Genomic DNA, 17,142 nt, shown 5'->3' with positions numbered 1-17,142 from the left:
ATAAAGTGAAAAACTTTTTGCTTGATGATTTTGCTTATTCAAATATTTTGAATTGATTTAAGTTAAATCTGTTTCACAATCTGCTCCCCTGTGACACTGCTTTCTCACTGACATCCTCCCATCATTTTCCTATTTATATTGCCACATTTTTCATGCAATGTCATTTCAAAATATATTGAAATGAGTAATATATGAATTTATTACTACTAATAATAGAATAGTCATTTAAAAAAATTATCGAAATTAAAATGATTAATTTAATTTATCAAAATAGCATAAATCAAACATCATTAAAGTAATTATTAATAGCATTAATATATATTTCCGAATATTTTTTCATAGGGCTGGGCGATATGGTAAGAATGCTATCTCGATAATTATTTTCTATACTGAAAAATAATTGTATATATTTCAATAGCAGTTCTTAATGCTTCCACTTTTTTAAAAAAATATCCCAACCATGACTGAAGTCAGATACTGCTGGTGGGAAAGTGAAATGAGCATGCTAAACAATACTTGGTAAAGCGGCATGACCTATTTTTGGCCAATAAGCTTCGAAAACCAAAAATTTGACGAATAACTAATATCAACACAATTATAGATTCCTGTTGTTGCATATTTTTGCTGTGTGAGTGGACATACTTGTTCAATATTGATCCTAAGAGCCAGAGTTCATCATCGTTATTGACAATTTTTTTTACGATTCAATATGATATCGTTTATTGGCCCAGCCCTACTTTTTCATATGGAGTAACTTATGAACAGTATATTGTAACAAATTACTTATTGTGCATTTAGTGTGTATAACTGAACATGCTAAACGGAATTAAAATGCTAATTTAAAATAATTAAAAACAAAATGATTTGCAAATCTGACATTTCAGGTATTTGTTGTTGAAAACAGTTAGGATAGGAGATCTTAGATCCTCTAAAGATGCAAATGACCTTTTTTATCTCAGAAAATATACATAAAGAAAATATATATAAAGTCTTCATATGTCTTAAATCTCAAAATCTGAATATTAGGCCTTAAAGCGTCTTAAATTTGCAAAAATATTATATTGTAGGTCTTAAATCTTTTTTTTTAAATGGATCTTAATTGTCCTTTGTTGATGTTTTGTTACCCAATCTGGCCAAAACCCATTCAATCACCAACAATCTCAATAAAACTTAAAAAGGTAATTTTTAACTCTATCATAATTGTTTTATTATTTTTCTTACAATAACATTTATTTAAAAGTTTTCCATGTCCATTTACTGCTGAGGACACCAACTTCAACAGATTAAAGTCCATAGATTAAAGGCTCGTACACACCTGGACGCTTTTCATTTGCGTTTATCGTCAGTGTTTTTCAAGACGTTTTTCTGGATTCAAACCCAAGTGATTTTTCACTGGCATCGAGCAGAAGAGTATGCATAATCACTCCTTGATGTTAGATAGTGCTAAACAACTTTAAGCCTCTGACTCCAGCTTGTAACAGAAGAAGAAGAAGACAAAGTTGACATGCTTGTTGTTTTAAATGGTTTAAGCTGCCGCTCCAGATCAAGGGATAAAGAAATGATTATTGTTCACCAGAGCTATAGTATAATAATATTAAGCAGCTCCATGTTCATATCGCCTCTGGACATCTTCTTAAATGTGCGCTCTCATTGACAGTTTTGCACTTGAGCGCCTTCAAGTGCTGTTTACTGTAACTTCAGCAGCTCCATGCACGTGAATAAAAGTGCTAATCTGATTGGTGGAGAAGGTTTTGACGTGGCGCGTCAAAACAAAAAAAAAAACGAGCATGAGGCGTTTCTTTAAAAAATGACACTTTTGCGCCTGCCGCTTTGCGCGTTGGTGTGCACTGTCACATTGACGCCCTTTATTTAGTCACGAAGTGTTAAATGTTGACGGAAAACGTGAGCAAAAACATCTCGATGTGCATGGGCCTTTAGTTGATTTTAGTTTTTAAAACATTTGTTCATTTCTGACAACAGTCATTTCTGTTGGGAAAAAAATGTATGGATAAAAGTAGAGCTTGTTTGGTTTTACTCAATATTTAAAATATTTTGCTAAGAAATATTTAAAATATTTAAATTTTTTAATTTTTTATTTATTATTGTACTATTAAAATTTTTTGATGGGACAAATAAAAAATCTGTTCCATCTGGGCCATTTGAAAAATTCCTTAGCCTTTAGCCCTTTGAGTCTAAAATTTCATTCATAATGGTCTTAAAGTCTTAAATTTAACTTGTTAAAATGTGCAGAAACCTTGATATACACACTTTTGTAGTATAGAGTTTTGCTTCATCTGTCCTCTCTGGCAGTAAGCTAGTGAGAAGTCGTCATGTAACTTTTGTGATACTTTAGTTATAGGCTATTATTCAATTATGTAACTGGAATTTGACCATTTAATAGCATCACAATTTAATTTTTTTTTTTCTCTGATCCACCTGCTGTCAAATTAAAAATTAATGTATTCAAATGTACTATAATCAAACAGGCTGTAGATGGGAAATGGTTGATCTATCAAACTGTATTTAGTTTGCAGAACTCATAACATTCAGTAAAGTATTAAAAATATACTTTATTTTTTTAACAAGTGAATCTTGAATCACGCTTCCCTACTAATGCATTTCTCTATAAACATTATCAATCTTAAATCATCTTTATTCTCCAATGAATCCTCTGGCTTCGCTCCTTCAGTTTTGACGTTTTTCTTTTGACTTGTGTTCTGCACATTGTTGCCTACACTTTTCTGACTTGGACACATCAGACTCTACAGTTTTCTGTCGCCTCATGTTAACACTCCCCCTCCTCCTCCACTGACCCATCCAGGCTTCACTCCCCCACTCAATCCCGCCACTGACACCAGAGTGACCGTCAGGCACCTCCTCTCAGACACGGACCGCCACATTCCTCAGACAAAAACTGAGTGCCAAGGAACGCCTGGATGAAAGATATCTACCGAAACTACCTTGGCGAAAGTCCTTTCTTCATTTTCTGCACAGAAAGTGTCCTCTCTTAGACTGAAACCAGCCAGAGGGATGAGATAACCTTCATGGGAGGAGCCTGAATAACTTGCTGTGGCTGTGGTTGCAATAAGACAGACTCATTACTCAACCAGCTTTTCCACCCAGTAAATTTTGTTTTAGATATTTATTTGTTGTTGAGTTTCTGCCTTAATTCTCATAACCACATTTGATTGTTTGGAACTTTATTAAAAAGTTAACAGCTGCTTTTTACAAATGTGTTCTACATACTCTTATAATCATTTCAGCGAAAGAAACTTTTAATGTTGGACAAAATGATGTTTGTCCATTTCAAGAAGTACTCCGGTTTTTTTATTCACTTTTAAAGACATGCACTGTAAAACCCAACGGTCAACTTTATCAAATTAAATAAGTGTGGTGACACAAAATTGACTGAAATTTAATTCTACTTATTTGAAAAGAGTTTTGATCTCATAACTCATGGTTAATTGCAATCAGTTTCCTCAAGCGGTTAGAGTTGATTTAACTTATTGAGCTTTACAGTACTTAGTTGGTTTGAGTTCTCTTCATTTATTGGGTTTTACTGTGCTCAAATGGCTTTGTTTAATCAAATGGATTAAGTGTGCAGTATTCATTAGGAATAGTTTTTGAACTTAAATAGTTTGCTGCAATGGGTTACCTCAAATGGTTTGAATTACCTTAACGTTTTGGGTTTTACAGTGTACTTCGGGATTTTAGTGACATTGGATGCCATTTACTTTTCTCTTGCTTATTAAGTTAAACATAAACTTTCAATGTATTTCATAAACTAAAAAGAAATGGAACAGTGTCTATTTGTAATATTTATAGTAATAGAAAGTAATGATTTTTGATTATTTGAATGATCTGAAATAATGATTTTAAACATGCACACATTCACTTTTAATTGCATGCCTGTTATGTTGAAACCCAAAAGGTTTTGTCTTGTCACAATCGGTTAGGATTGTATGACCTTCGTAAATTATACCATATTTTCACTTCAAACAGATGAAAGCTTAGATCAAGGGTGTCCAAACTCTGTCCTGGAGGGTCGGTGTCCTGCACAGTTTAGCTCCAACTTTCTTTAGCACACCTGCCTGGAAGTTTCTAGTATACCTAGAAAGAGCTTGATAAGCTGGAACAGGTATGTTTAATTGGGGTTGGAACTAAAATATGCAGGACACCAGCCTTCCAGGAACGAGTTTGGACAACCCTTAGATAAATGGTTTGCATTTTTAATATGTTAAAATCACAATATTGGTTTTCAAGACGTCTGTAACGTTTCAGAGATTTGAGGAATTGGTTGAGATTGAGATGCTGAACATACTGGTAATTCTGCTCTGACAGTGATGGTAAAATCAACAGCTCAAATTGAACCCTGTGAAGTTCCAAAAGGTTATGAAACTGTTTTTTTTTTCTCCTTTAAATAGAATGTTATGTCATTTCAGCAATTTGGGCAAAGACTCTAAAATACACAAGACATTTAACTCATAGTTTTGAATGGGGAAAAGTTTAATGTTCAATATGGTAAATAAAGCCCTGCCTTCTAATACAGGAGCCATTCATCCATCACTGTAGACTGAAGACTCTCCGGGTGAGGGGCTTGTACCAGACGTGAGTTTCTGCAGATTTTGTGTGATCTGAACATTTAGAAATTAAGCTTGGCAAGCAATTTTGGAGAATTTGATGTTTCCCCATTCAAACAGAATGCCCAAGAGGCGTTTTAAAGATGACCGCCGAGAGAAATGACTTGCCTTAAGGGACTTTGATTAGAGATATACTGTAGGTTCAGTCGCTAAAGACCCCAGCGTATAATGATTATTAGTGATCATTTATGCATTTATAGGTTAATTTCATTTGGGCTTGGTTGTTTTAAAGCCAAAGTTTTTGATGTGTCTAAATGCAGTTTATAATATTCATTTGCTTTTTGTTGATTTTAACAATAAAAGTCCAATATTTTTAAGAAAATACAATATCATTTAAATATACAGTTACTGTATCATAAAATGAAACGCCTTTTTTCACGCAAACTGAAATGTTTCCTGTAAATTACATTTATTTTTCTTCTTATGAGCATTTCATTTGTCTGTTTAAAACAAAAGTTGTAGAAAGTGCTGTTAAAGGTCTATAATTAATTTTCATATATCTATAATCAGAAATATCTTTTACTAGTTGACAATGCATAGTGCAATGTACACTGTTTTTATATTGCATTTCACACATTCATAACCAAAGGACAGCTGTATCTTACAAGCTTTAAGACATTTGATTAAAATCTGTCATTTCAGTTTCTCTTAAGGTCTTTTGTGTCAGTACTTAAGTGTTGCATTTCTCTAAATGACAAACTCTGCCATGTCTCAAACTGGGAAGATTTCTAATGCAGTGCCATTAATAACTTGGTCATAGCTTTGCCTTTGAGCTTGATTTGAGCTTTAATCTCATTCCAGTCATTTATGGAATGTGACGTTCCCTCCCTTTTTTCACTTAGGAAGAAAATTGCTATATTGCTTTTTGTGATTCCAGTACAGACATTACTGATATGCGTGTGTGAGTGTATGTCTGCATGCAGCGTGTGTGTGTGTGGGGTCTTTTAATCTAGATCTAGTGGAATGTGCGTGTGGTCAGTTGGCATGACTCTCTTAGATAACCAGTCCATTATTTTTGTGTGAGAGCTGCTTTTTCAGTAATGAGTATCTCAAATGTGAGTTAAAATCATTTGATTATAGCATTAGAAGAAATCTTTCTCACCCAACACGAACAACCATCGAGTATGCAATTTTTTTAAATTGTTCTCAGTTTTTTTTTTTTTTTTTATTTATTTATTGAAATGTCTTTTTTTTGCACTGACTTTGGTCATGAAACTGTACAATTGCATTGCAAAGCTGAAACTTGAGTCTTGCCCCAGCCTCAAGGATTTTTGTGGAGGTGAGTCACATTTGCCATAATTATGATTGTGGACACTGTATGGGCACCACAAACGAGGTTACATCTCGTAACTGACAGATGGTAATTAACCCTTTTGTCTTTCACAGCATGCCCATTGTGACTGACCTCTTGGAGACATGTGTAGACGAGGTTCTTCAGGCCACTGTTCCCATGGCGACAGTAGAGGAAGCGGGACCAGTTGCTGCTCATACCAGCGCCAGCAGCGTCACCGAGGAGACCTTATCGCTTACCGGCGAGTTTATAATAACTCATTTCTAATAACTGATTTATTTTATCTTTGCCATGATAACAGTAAATAATATTTGACTAAATCTTAATCAAGACACTTCTATACAGCTTAAAGTGACATTTACTAGGTTAATTAGGTTAACTAGGCAGGATAGGGTAATTAGACAAGTTATTGTACAATGATGGTTTGTTCTGTAGACTATCTAAAACTATGGTTAAATACTATGGTTTTTAAAAAAGGTAAAAACAGATTTTTTTCTACCGAAATAAAACAAATAAGTCTTTCTCCAGAAGAAAAAAGTATATAGACATACTGTGAAAATTTCCTTGCTCTGTTAAACATGTTTTGGGAAATATAAAAAAAAAATTCAAAGGGGGCTAACAATTCTGACTTCAACTCTATTAAAAGTTGATTAACCAATGTAGAGAAATTTAGGGCCTTTAGTATACTATTATATATGCAATTTTGCAAGGTATTAAATTTTATATCATTTTTGATAATGCAATGTATGGTTGTATGCTAAAGTTTGCCTGAATTAAATCTGCGAATATCAGGATGCTATGTAGTTTATGAAATCAATAAAATACTGCTAGATTTGACATCATCACCAAGGCAACACCGTTATTTCTGCTGTTTTTTGGGCGCCAACCTGATGAATTATCTAGATTTAATAGATTTTCATTCAGTATATGAATGATGTTTTAGTTTTAAATTTATATCAATAATATTTTGTAAATATACTGTAAGTTAAAATCTCTTCAGTGTTTCTGGTTAAAACCTAAAGTGGTTATAAATATACGGAAAGAGTCTTACAAAAAGGTCTTAAAGTATTGAATTTTCACTCTGATTCCTCTATATACTTTGTAAATGTAAGCAGAATGTTTGCAGTCATTTTCTTAATATCAGTTTAAAACTACTCATGCAAACCTAATTCTAACTGGTTTGCACTAAGTCAGATTTTGTTCATTCTGTGCAACACTGCATGAAGTTGAACACTAATATCTTTCAATATTCATTCATTCATTCATTTTCCTTCGACTTAGTCCCTTTATTCTTCAGGGTTCGTCTCAGCGGAGTAAACACCAACTTATCCAGCAAATGTTTTACACAGCTGATGCCCTTCCAGCTGCAACCCATCACTGGGAAACACCTATACACACTCGTTCACACACATACACTACAGACAATTTAGTTCACCCAATTCACTTATAGCGCATGTCTGTGGGAAGCACTTGGAGGAAACCCATACGAACACAGGGAGAACAAACTCCAGCAGAAATGCCAACTGACCCAACCAGGACTCGACCCAGTGACCTTTTTGCTGTGAGGGGACAGTGCTAAACACTGAGCCACCATGAAAGGAGTCTTAAAAACATACATGAAAGCTTATTGCTGCTTCGAGAAATATTCCTTTTTCAAATTGCCGTACTGCAAGACTGCAGTTATTGTTTGTTTTTTAAGTTAGACCAGTTCAGATTGTAGAACACTAAATAAAATCATTTCAGAATTTAAAAAAAATCAGCACATTAAAATCTGAAGGATCATATGAGACTGAAGTAATGACCGCTTCTCATTTACCAGCTAGCCTTTTGATATCTTATATGAACTGTATTACTTCTTGCTGTCACACTTTTGTCACACTTTGCCTGTTCATTGTGTAAAGAAATTACCCTTGCATTAAGGTTTTAAACCTTACACATGCAGATGTTTCCATCTCTCTGTATGACTGACCTCTCATTGTTTAGTGAAGCTCACTGAATCAGTTCTTATCCACAGAGGCTGCAGCTCGACTCAAGCAACTAGAGATTGAAAACACTCCAGTGTCTGTTCCAGCCAGAACCAATGTCAACCTCAACATGAACAACCAGGTCAGAGCAGCCATCCAGAAGCCCCTTGCACACACTGAAAACAAAGCTTTTTGTAAATGGTGTTTTTCCAATATGTTTCCTCATCTCGTATGACTCCATAGCATATAATTAAAGCTCCACATAGTCTTTAAATACAAGAACCAGAGACTCTCTTGGCCACACTAACCTCAGGATGTATATTACATTAAATAGTGAATAGGGAAGATGATTACTCATGCTATTACTGCAGTCAGTGATCTCTATATGCTTTTCAGCTCAGTGTCATTTAAGGTTTATTCAGCCTGGTCTATATAATTTAAATCCTTCTTCTGTCACTAAATTTATCCCTATAAGTAATCTGATAATTAAAATTGCATAGTGAAACTTTGTGGAAAATCAAATCCATCTTAAAATGGCTTGAATGTTACTGTAAACTAGGATACAATTTTGTTTGCTTAGTAAAAGTTAACTGTAAATGCTATATACAGTAAAGGCAAATTGAGGTCTTGGTTTAATGGCTATTGCTATGTCAATTTCATAGAGAGATTTATCTAATGCCAAATTATTTATTGGCTAAAATTATCCAGGGAACTCTTTCTGAACAGATTATGTGACTTATCTGTTCTACACAATCAAAGACTGTCTTTTATTTTCATAATTAGTTTTTTTAGGATTTTTCCCCCTTTATTTGATAGGAAGTAGAGAGGGAGACAGTAATGACTTGGCAAAGAACCTCGAGCTAACAATCAAATTATAAATAACAATCATGCTATATGTCAGCACACTGACATCTTTCTGCATTTTTTTTTTAAATTACTTTATTTTAAGGTTTATATTTACATGTATACACACACAGAGAACAAGAACAAACATTGGTTCATACTGTAGATATACAAAGACAATATAAAGGAAAAGAAAAGAGACAACAACAACAAATTGCATCATAGTCACAAAACGTACAATCAGAACTAGAGAGGGTATATAACTATATATATATATATATATATATATATATATATATATATATATATATATATATATATATATATATATATATATATATATATATATTTATATATATATATATATATATATATATATATATATATATATATATATGTATATATATATATATATATATATATATACTCAGAGGGGTCACTGGATTGTTCTTGAGATATAGATTTGTAAAATATATCAAACAATTGACCACAAGTAGCTAAAAATTAAGAAGCTTGTCCTTAAAAATCTGACTCTCCATCTGAATAACAGATATCATGTCGGAAATCCTTTACTGCAGATTTTAAAAGAAAAAGCTAGTGGTAGTTGTCGTAGACTACATTTTGGTTTAAGCATGATAAAACAAGGTAGATGTAGACAAAGTTAAAGCTACATTTTCAAAACAAAGGTCATAAATGCACAGTGCAGACAGATTCATCCTCAGAAAACATTTACTGTTTTTTTTTTTTGTTTTTTTTTTTGGCTTGGTTGTTTTTTTTTTTAATTATAGCAGTTTTGCTCTAATTTAAATTTTTCCTTCAGCTCTTATACTTTTAAATTAAACTCATTTGTTGTTGAGTGAAAGAAACTTGAATGTGTTCAAAATGTTTGTGTTTAGGGCCAACTGTAGCTTATTGTACATTATGTATTATTGAAATTCTCAAATGAGACTGAATTAGTGTTTCTCAAATAAAACCCCACTGCACCTTAATTGTTTTCTTTAATTGGCTTTAACTTGCTCTGGCTTATTTTCAGGAAAACACAGACATTGTGTGCAATTGTGTGCAGGATGATGTGGTGAAACTGACAGAGAAAAGTTTGAACAGTGTGAGCAGCAGTCCTGTCCTGAATCAGCTCAAAGCTCCTGACGAACTCAAGAGCAACATCCTGAAAGCTCAGGCAGAGGCAGCACTTAAGGTATTGACATGCTATTAACACTCATAAGCACTTGAACATTCAGCTTTTCATTTTTTTTAAGGGGATCTCACATTTTATTAGTTCTCTACATGATATACTGCGTGAGTATTGGTACTGTATATGTAAATGACATGTAAACTGGTGATTTATGAATCTAAATGTGTGTAAATGTTCATCTCTTTGTTCAGGATTCAAGAGATGAGCTTGGACTGACTCCAGACAAGAACTGTAACCTGCAGGAAGCAGCAGCCAGGTATAAACACTGTTGTACGTCTGCCTGAATTAAAGACCCAAGCCAGAGATGCATTTAGTTTTTAATAATCTTTATTCTAATTACACCTTCCAACTTGTGATCTTATTTCTGCTTCTTCTTTACTGTACTTCAAGTTGTATGTCAAGTTGGGATCCATTATTTTATAACTGAACTGTTTTGTCTTCTACTTTACAATCAAATCTCTACTTTTTAAGTAACACTATCATTATAAATTGCAATATTGCAGTTGAAAGGTTAGGTAAGGTTTAGTCACTATTTTGATATATTGTAACATGCACAAGCATTTGTCTTTTTAAGGCCAATTCACAGCTGTAACAGATGCCACATTTGTGTCCAATAACACATTGTATCGGCATGTTACCATTGTCTGATTAGTTGGTGTTAGTCGGTGGTCATTTCTGTTGATTGTAGATGTTCATTGGCATTTACCAGACTCTTGTCTGCATTGATTGGCTTCTGTCAGTTCACTAAAGGGTTGTCTGGTTTGTATAACAAAACCTGCCTAACTGCTGATCAAATGACCTGAAAGTGATCCAGCCAGGGGGTAATCTAAAATATTATTCGTTTTCCTTCAGTTGAACCCAATGGACTAAAATCCTTGCCAACAGTGTAAAATCTATAGACTTGGCAACATGGGTGCAGTGTGAATTGACATGATGGTTGTTGAAATGTATTCTTTTTAATAATGAAAATGAATAAATGATGGATGTGTCTGTGTCTTCATCAGATTAACCGGTCGTGGGGGCCGTATGGGAAGCACAACCTCTCTGCCAGTGAGTGGGAGAGCGGAGCGGCAGGAGTCCTGGGACATGCTCAAACAGCCCGGCCTGCTGCCATGCTCTACCAGCAGGTGAGACAGCACACAAAACCTTGGCAAAGTACAGTGAGAAAATTGTACTACTAAGAAGCCTTGCTTTGTTGTTTGAGTGTGTGGATTAAGACGTAGTAGGCCCATGTGAGGGAGCCTGCGGGTCTGTAATCCTCCTGGGACACAGTCAGAGGCAGTGGAGCACAAGAAGGCAGGCAGAATCTGGGGCACACCCAGATTAAATGGGCCACCTGGTCCTCCATCAAGCCGGGGCTTGTTTTATTTCTTTTGTATATGATCATACACTACTATTCAAAATATTAGGGTAAGGAAATAATACTTTTGTTCTGTAAGGACACATTAAATAGACAAGACTTATTTCCCTTTTACATTTACATTTAGTCATTTAGCAGTGGCTTTTATCGAAAGCAACTTGCAAATAAGGACAAGGAAGCAATTTACACAATATAAACGATATTATTGTCATTTTAAGACTATTTTATGCCACTCGTTATATAATGCCAGAATGACAATATAAAAGCATCACAATGCAAGGACTCTCTTCCAAAGAACACAAATTATTTTATTCTTAAAAATATTTGATTTATAGTCATTTTAGCAATTCAATTAGACTGTGAAAACGTGTATCATAAATAAATAATAATTATAATAAATAGATGTTAACAAAAAAGTGCTATAAAATACTATAATGTTAACCATACTGGCACTATCCAATATAGAGAGGTTGCGCGATCACCAAAAATGATTGTTCATTGCCATGTGTTGTGCGATAAGTCAATATATTGGCCTATAAATTTATAGCTGAGTTCATGGACACTCAAATTACATTTAGAAAACAAGTTTTTACATATTTCAGACCAATTTGTATCTTCAATTTCGTGACCTAAATCTTTTGAAGGAGAAGTACGTGAGTTTGACAGAGCTTTGTATATTTGTACAATGGGGAAAAATGTAAACTGATATAATCTTTCAATATTATTATATAATTTATTGCCCTAATTTATTGAATTTTTATGTTAATGCATATGTTCTGCGGCACCTCCTTGCTGTCTGTGGAGCCTTTAACTTCCACAAATTCCATGTTAGTTTTCCTGCTCTTCTCTCTAATTTCTGTTGTTGTCCCACTATTATAGACTACTTTAGTAATAGTTTTGGGTATTTCACTAGTTTAAGTGAGACTATTAGTATAATTGTTGGATGAGACGATGCACTATGATGCCATTCCATCAGTCACCAGAATGGGAAGCCTCCTTATTGTACTTCTATGGTACGGTCTGGTACGATACGGTTCAGTATGCTTTTATGGCCGTTTCCACTGTCAAAAGTTGTACCGAACCGTACCGTCCCACTTTTTCAACATCCTTTTGAAAGGGTACCAAACATGAGAAAGGGTACCAAAAGTTGGGGCTACACGCACAGCTGAATGCTGATTGGTGACAGAGGTACGTCACAAGCTCGTGTGGAGCTAGCCATAATGAAAACAAAGGAACCGCCATGTTTTATATACGGAGCCAAGACATTACACTGTAATACTATATGCATATAATAACAAGCAATGGATGACCCAAGCTCAAACAAAACTTGTCGTTGTCTTGATGCACAGGCACAAAGCCAAGAAGAACAAAATCTGCTGTGTCCTGTTGTTGTTCTACAAGGCCGCCGAAAAGTGCGAGCTGTTTTGGCTTTCTTCAGGAAGCTTGCGATTGCGTCTATATTTGATATAACGAACTTTTGAAGTCAATGATAATAACGTGTGTGTGATTAAAGGACAAGCGCGAGAGTGAAACGCAAACAAACAAAGGAGAAGCCCGACAAAACACAGGAGCAAATTGTTTCAGCAACCTGAATCACGAACAAACTGCCATGTTTATCATCGCCTTTTGGATTATTATGAACTCGGAATGACAGAATTACTCCCTAAGATGGTGGTGAAGATTACAGATATAGATAAGAGGTTTGCACTGACTGTGGTCTATGTTGTGTGTAGTTTTTGAAAGTAAAGTACTAAATGTATGCTTTGTGTTGTTTTTCTGTAAGTGGTAACATATCAGAGACTGTAAGAGTCTGTATGTGTTCATGTTGCATTTATACATTTATTATTTTATATAATTGCAGACGTTACAGTAGGATATTTCACACTGTCATGGATCTGCATATGATATATGAACGACCTGTACATCTTTACTATAGATATTTATTCGAGCGAGAATGACGTCGACTAAAACTTTCTCACACCACGCCCACCCTTGGTAGTGGAAACGCAAGCCTGATAAAGGTGACCCGTACCGTACCATACTGTACCAGTCAGTGGAAAAGGGCCATAAATCAAATAAATGCAGCCTGGGTGAGCATAAAAGGCTTCAAAAATATTTTTAATTAGCATATTAGCTAGGTATGCTCATTATAACCGATTAACCGTTTACTAAAAGGGTGCGTTTTTAACCGATTAATGGTATCAGTTAAATGATTAAAAAATGTTATATATATTTGAAAGTTTTGCCTGCATAAGGGGCTGATCACAACGAACACGCCTTTTTGGGTTGAGAAGGGCATTTTTAAAATGGTTTATTAACGACCGCGAGCCGCATTTTTGCCATTGCTCACTGTGTGCTCGCAGTTGAAAAAAGTAAACTCTGTGTGGAAATAGCGTGTTATAGCAGTCGTGTCTTTTTTTATTTCTCAGTCAAATAAAAACAGAGATGGGGTATGCGTTGATTAAATGCATATTTTCTGTGAAGCGATCAATTTGAGGTAGCCTGCAATTTTTTTTTTTTTTTACGGAAGAAAAAAACATGATTGGACAAACAGCATATGTGAGTTCTTTTAAAGGACTCAGTGTTCTCATTTTGTAATCTGAACTTGTCATGTAAGTGAGAAATATCTAGGGCAGGACTATTTATGTGTATTATTTTAATTTAGTTTATTCTGTTTTTCTATGCTCTTGGAAACACTGTTGTTAATATGTTCTGTATACTTTTGTTTAAATATTAAAGGAAATCAGTATTTTAAAATGCAATATTTAATGTGTCAGACACAAAATAGACACGTCAATTTTCTTTTTATTAAATGATAATTTATTATTAATCTGACCAGTTAACCATTAATATTCGGTTAACGAGCGATGGTTTGTAGGTTCGCAAAATTAACCAAAATTATCAACCTTAGTATTAGTTAATATTACTATTAACTATTTACCTGCAGTAATAAAAATATAGACTTTTTAATACACAGTTTTTTTTTCTTTCTTTAATAATTTGTTTTAACTTGCATCATTTTATGTGATGATCATAGTTTCTTCTTGCTACCTTGTATCAAACCTAGAACATTCCATTTATGTAGCCCTGTTGTAGTTAGCTGTTGCCACCTAGTGGCAACTCTCTATATGTAGTTGCCATACCATTAGTCACAGCTGAGATCTGCTTGGAAACATGCTCTTATGTAACCACATGTACTCATTTCACAGATTGACTGCACAATTAGCTTTGGTCAATGACTTGGAGCCATTCAGCTTCACTGCCACATGATAATATAAAGACATGTGAAATGTTTCTCCTAATGTGGAAGTCTTTCCAGCACCATTGCGTATTATCAGCTGCAGCTTTTATTTACACTCAGATCTCTGTACAGTTAAATAAATGTCATGTAACTAATTGTTAAAATTATCTGCAATATGAAAATGGTTATTATAGTAATGAACCTGAGTTTGTTCAAATTCGCTACCAGTGCCTACATCGTATGCTTAATTTGTAGACACCACAATTATGGGTTTGATTCCTAGGGAACAAGCATGCTGGCAGAAGCGTCTGCCAAATCTAGAAATAATTGGTACCTTTACAATGGCATACACTTTGTCAACACTCTCTGGAAGGCTCTGTTCTTTTGGGGAGCCATCCAAATCTACCCACATGCACGCACACACACACACACACACACACACACACACACACACACACACACACACACACACACACACAAACCCATAATCAACAGTAATTGCAAAGTGACCCTGAGTCTTTTCCTCAAACACTTCATAAAAGGTGTTCATAAGGTTTCATTCAAGGGTGAACATTGTGATTTTCTGCGTGTCTTTTGAATGACAACTAAATGAATAACTGCTTTGAAATGCTCAGTTTTTTTACATGCTCATCTTAAGCACTCAAATTAAACTTTTTTGTTCAGAACTCTTTGCAAGAATAAAGCACATACATGCTAGGACGGCACAATATATTGTTTCAGCATTGATACATTGTGATCATTCACAATAGTCACATCAAATAACATATTCAATGTTTAGTTTGTTTTAGTCATTTGCATGTGTTTTTGACTCTGTGATTATAAAAACATTCAGGTATAAGAAAATGTACCATTTGTGACCTTAGCTACAATTATTTTATTGAATAGTTTTTATTTTTATCATTTAGTTACTGTCCCTGAATACTGTTAGACTCGGGAAATGACAAACACTTTATTTCAGTTGTATCTTTTCCTGATTGTGTTTATAGATTAAGCATGGAACATGGAACACATGCAAATAGAGAAACACACTTCAAATAGCACAGAAAACAACGAAAATGTGTTGGGGGACCACAAACATCATATAGATTGTTTATTAGATATTATGGAGATGCACTCCCACTGCAGAATCATCCCAATTGATCGATAAATTCTTTCCAAATAGATATATTAGCTCCTTTCACACATACAGACCTTTTTGGAAAATTACCTGCAATTTTCTGGAAAGGTCTTTGTGTGAACAGGCCTTTTTGGAAAATACCGGTAAATTAGTTCCCGCGCTTTTCTGGAAAGAGAAGTTGTAACATTATCGGTAATTTGCCGGAATGCTGCGCTGTGTGAACACAGAAGTAAGATTGCCGGAAAGAGCATGTTCAGGCTTAGAAAATGCTGACATGAGACCAATCAGAACATTCAGACGCATTCAAATTCGCACTGTTTATGAAAATAAAACCCTTTAAATATTTTTAAAGACACATTTAGCTGCTAGATGTTGGTCAGATATTGTTACTATGTTAATTCTTCATGACAACTGTGTAAAATATAATCAATAAAATGCTTATGATAAGCCGTTGTTTGTTTACCTTCAAGCTCTGTTTGCTTCCTTCAGTTGCTTGACAAGTGTGCATGTGAAGCAGCCGGTGAGCGCCGGCACAAACAAATTATGTACATCTTGACATGCGAAAGTGTTTCTCCATATGTTTTCATCGAAGTGGTTCACAATGCTTATCCATCCACAGAGTTTGTAAAGTAGTCAAATGTTTACAAATACAAGCGCAGCTGTTTAGAGGTCTTTTCTGGTTAAGGATGTCAGAATTTACCGGTATTTCGGAATGGATGCGTCAATGCTCTTTTCCGGAAAACTTTCGACACATCCTTGCCTGTGTGAACAACGCTTTTTTGGAATTTACCGGTAAAGTCGTTCCGGAAGTTTTTCAGATATTTACCGGTATCACTGTGTGAAAGGGGCTATTAAGACATCTGGTTAAATTGTATTCATCTCACAATATATATTGCAAAATAAAGAAATATCACAATTTTAAGTTTTTCATACTTACAGTATATTGTCTTGAAACCAACCAACATTTGTTTAGTACAGCATTTATGCAGCATGTTCAAGATTGACTCGCAAAGAAAGTGTATTTGTTCATGAATTAGCTGAAACTCTCCATTGTGTGTTCTCAGCCTGAAAGAGAACACTGATGAATTCATCATCAATTCACAGAAAATATATTTCACTCTTTCTTTTCTTGCCAACTGTACTATGTTTGCTTGTTTGGCTAAATGCAGTGTAGTTTCTTCTCTAACTGAAAACCGCATTTTCACGATTGACTCATAGCGCATTTGTTCACACAACTCTTCATTGTCTGTCCTCAGCCTGGAAGAGAAGGCCGATGACTTCATCTCTTCAGTGCCGCCTCTATCATCAGATCCAGTGAATGAAGCTCACTCATCCAAGGTAACAGAAGTGGCTTAATGTTATTCCAGCTGCTGGCACGCAGTAGAGAGAGTCCACAGCAGCTGTCAGGACACACACACCATCATTAACTTACTGACACACGCTCTAACAGTAAACTGAGTCCAGCGAAAAGCT

At 34.8% G+C, this 17,142-nt stretch overlaps 1 protein-coding gene across 50 annotated transcripts in view; it reads left to right on the top strand.

Moving 5' to 3' along the window:
* Nucleotides 1-17,142, top strand: part of epb41l5 (erythrocyte membrane protein band 4.1 like 5) — a 68,687-nt gene that overhangs the window by 43,097 nt on the left and 8,448 nt on the right. For 27 of the 50 annotated variants that reach the window (XR_015498775.1, XR_015498772.1, XR_015498771.1 and 24 more), the window contains 6 exon segments: nucleotides 6,027-6,172; nucleotides 7,946-8,037; nucleotides 9,805-9,933; nucleotides 10,122-10,186; nucleotides 10,935-11,057; nucleotides 16,926-17,007. Coding sequence is in view for 44 of the 50 variants with exons in the window: in XM_087266186.1 (XP_087122312.1) it covers nucleotides 6,027-6,172; nucleotides 7,946-8,037; nucleotides 9,805-9,933; nucleotides 10,122-10,186; nucleotides 10,935-11,057; nucleotides 16,926-17,007 (637 nt within the window). In the remaining 6 variants the exon portion in view is untranslated. 50 annotated transcript variants of the gene reach the window in all.

The sequence above is a fragment of the Danio rerio genome, chromosome 9 (assembly GCF_052040795.2).
Source record: "Danio rerio strain M-AB ecotype USA chromosome 9, GRCz13ab, whole genome shotgun sequence".
In the NCBI taxonomy this organism is placed as follows: domain Eukaryota; kingdom Metazoa; phylum Chordata; class Actinopteri; order Cypriniformes; family Danionidae; genus Danio; species Danio rerio.
The sequence above is the reverse complement of the archived record's forward strand: the minus strand, read 5'-3'. Positions and strand labels throughout refer to the sequence as shown.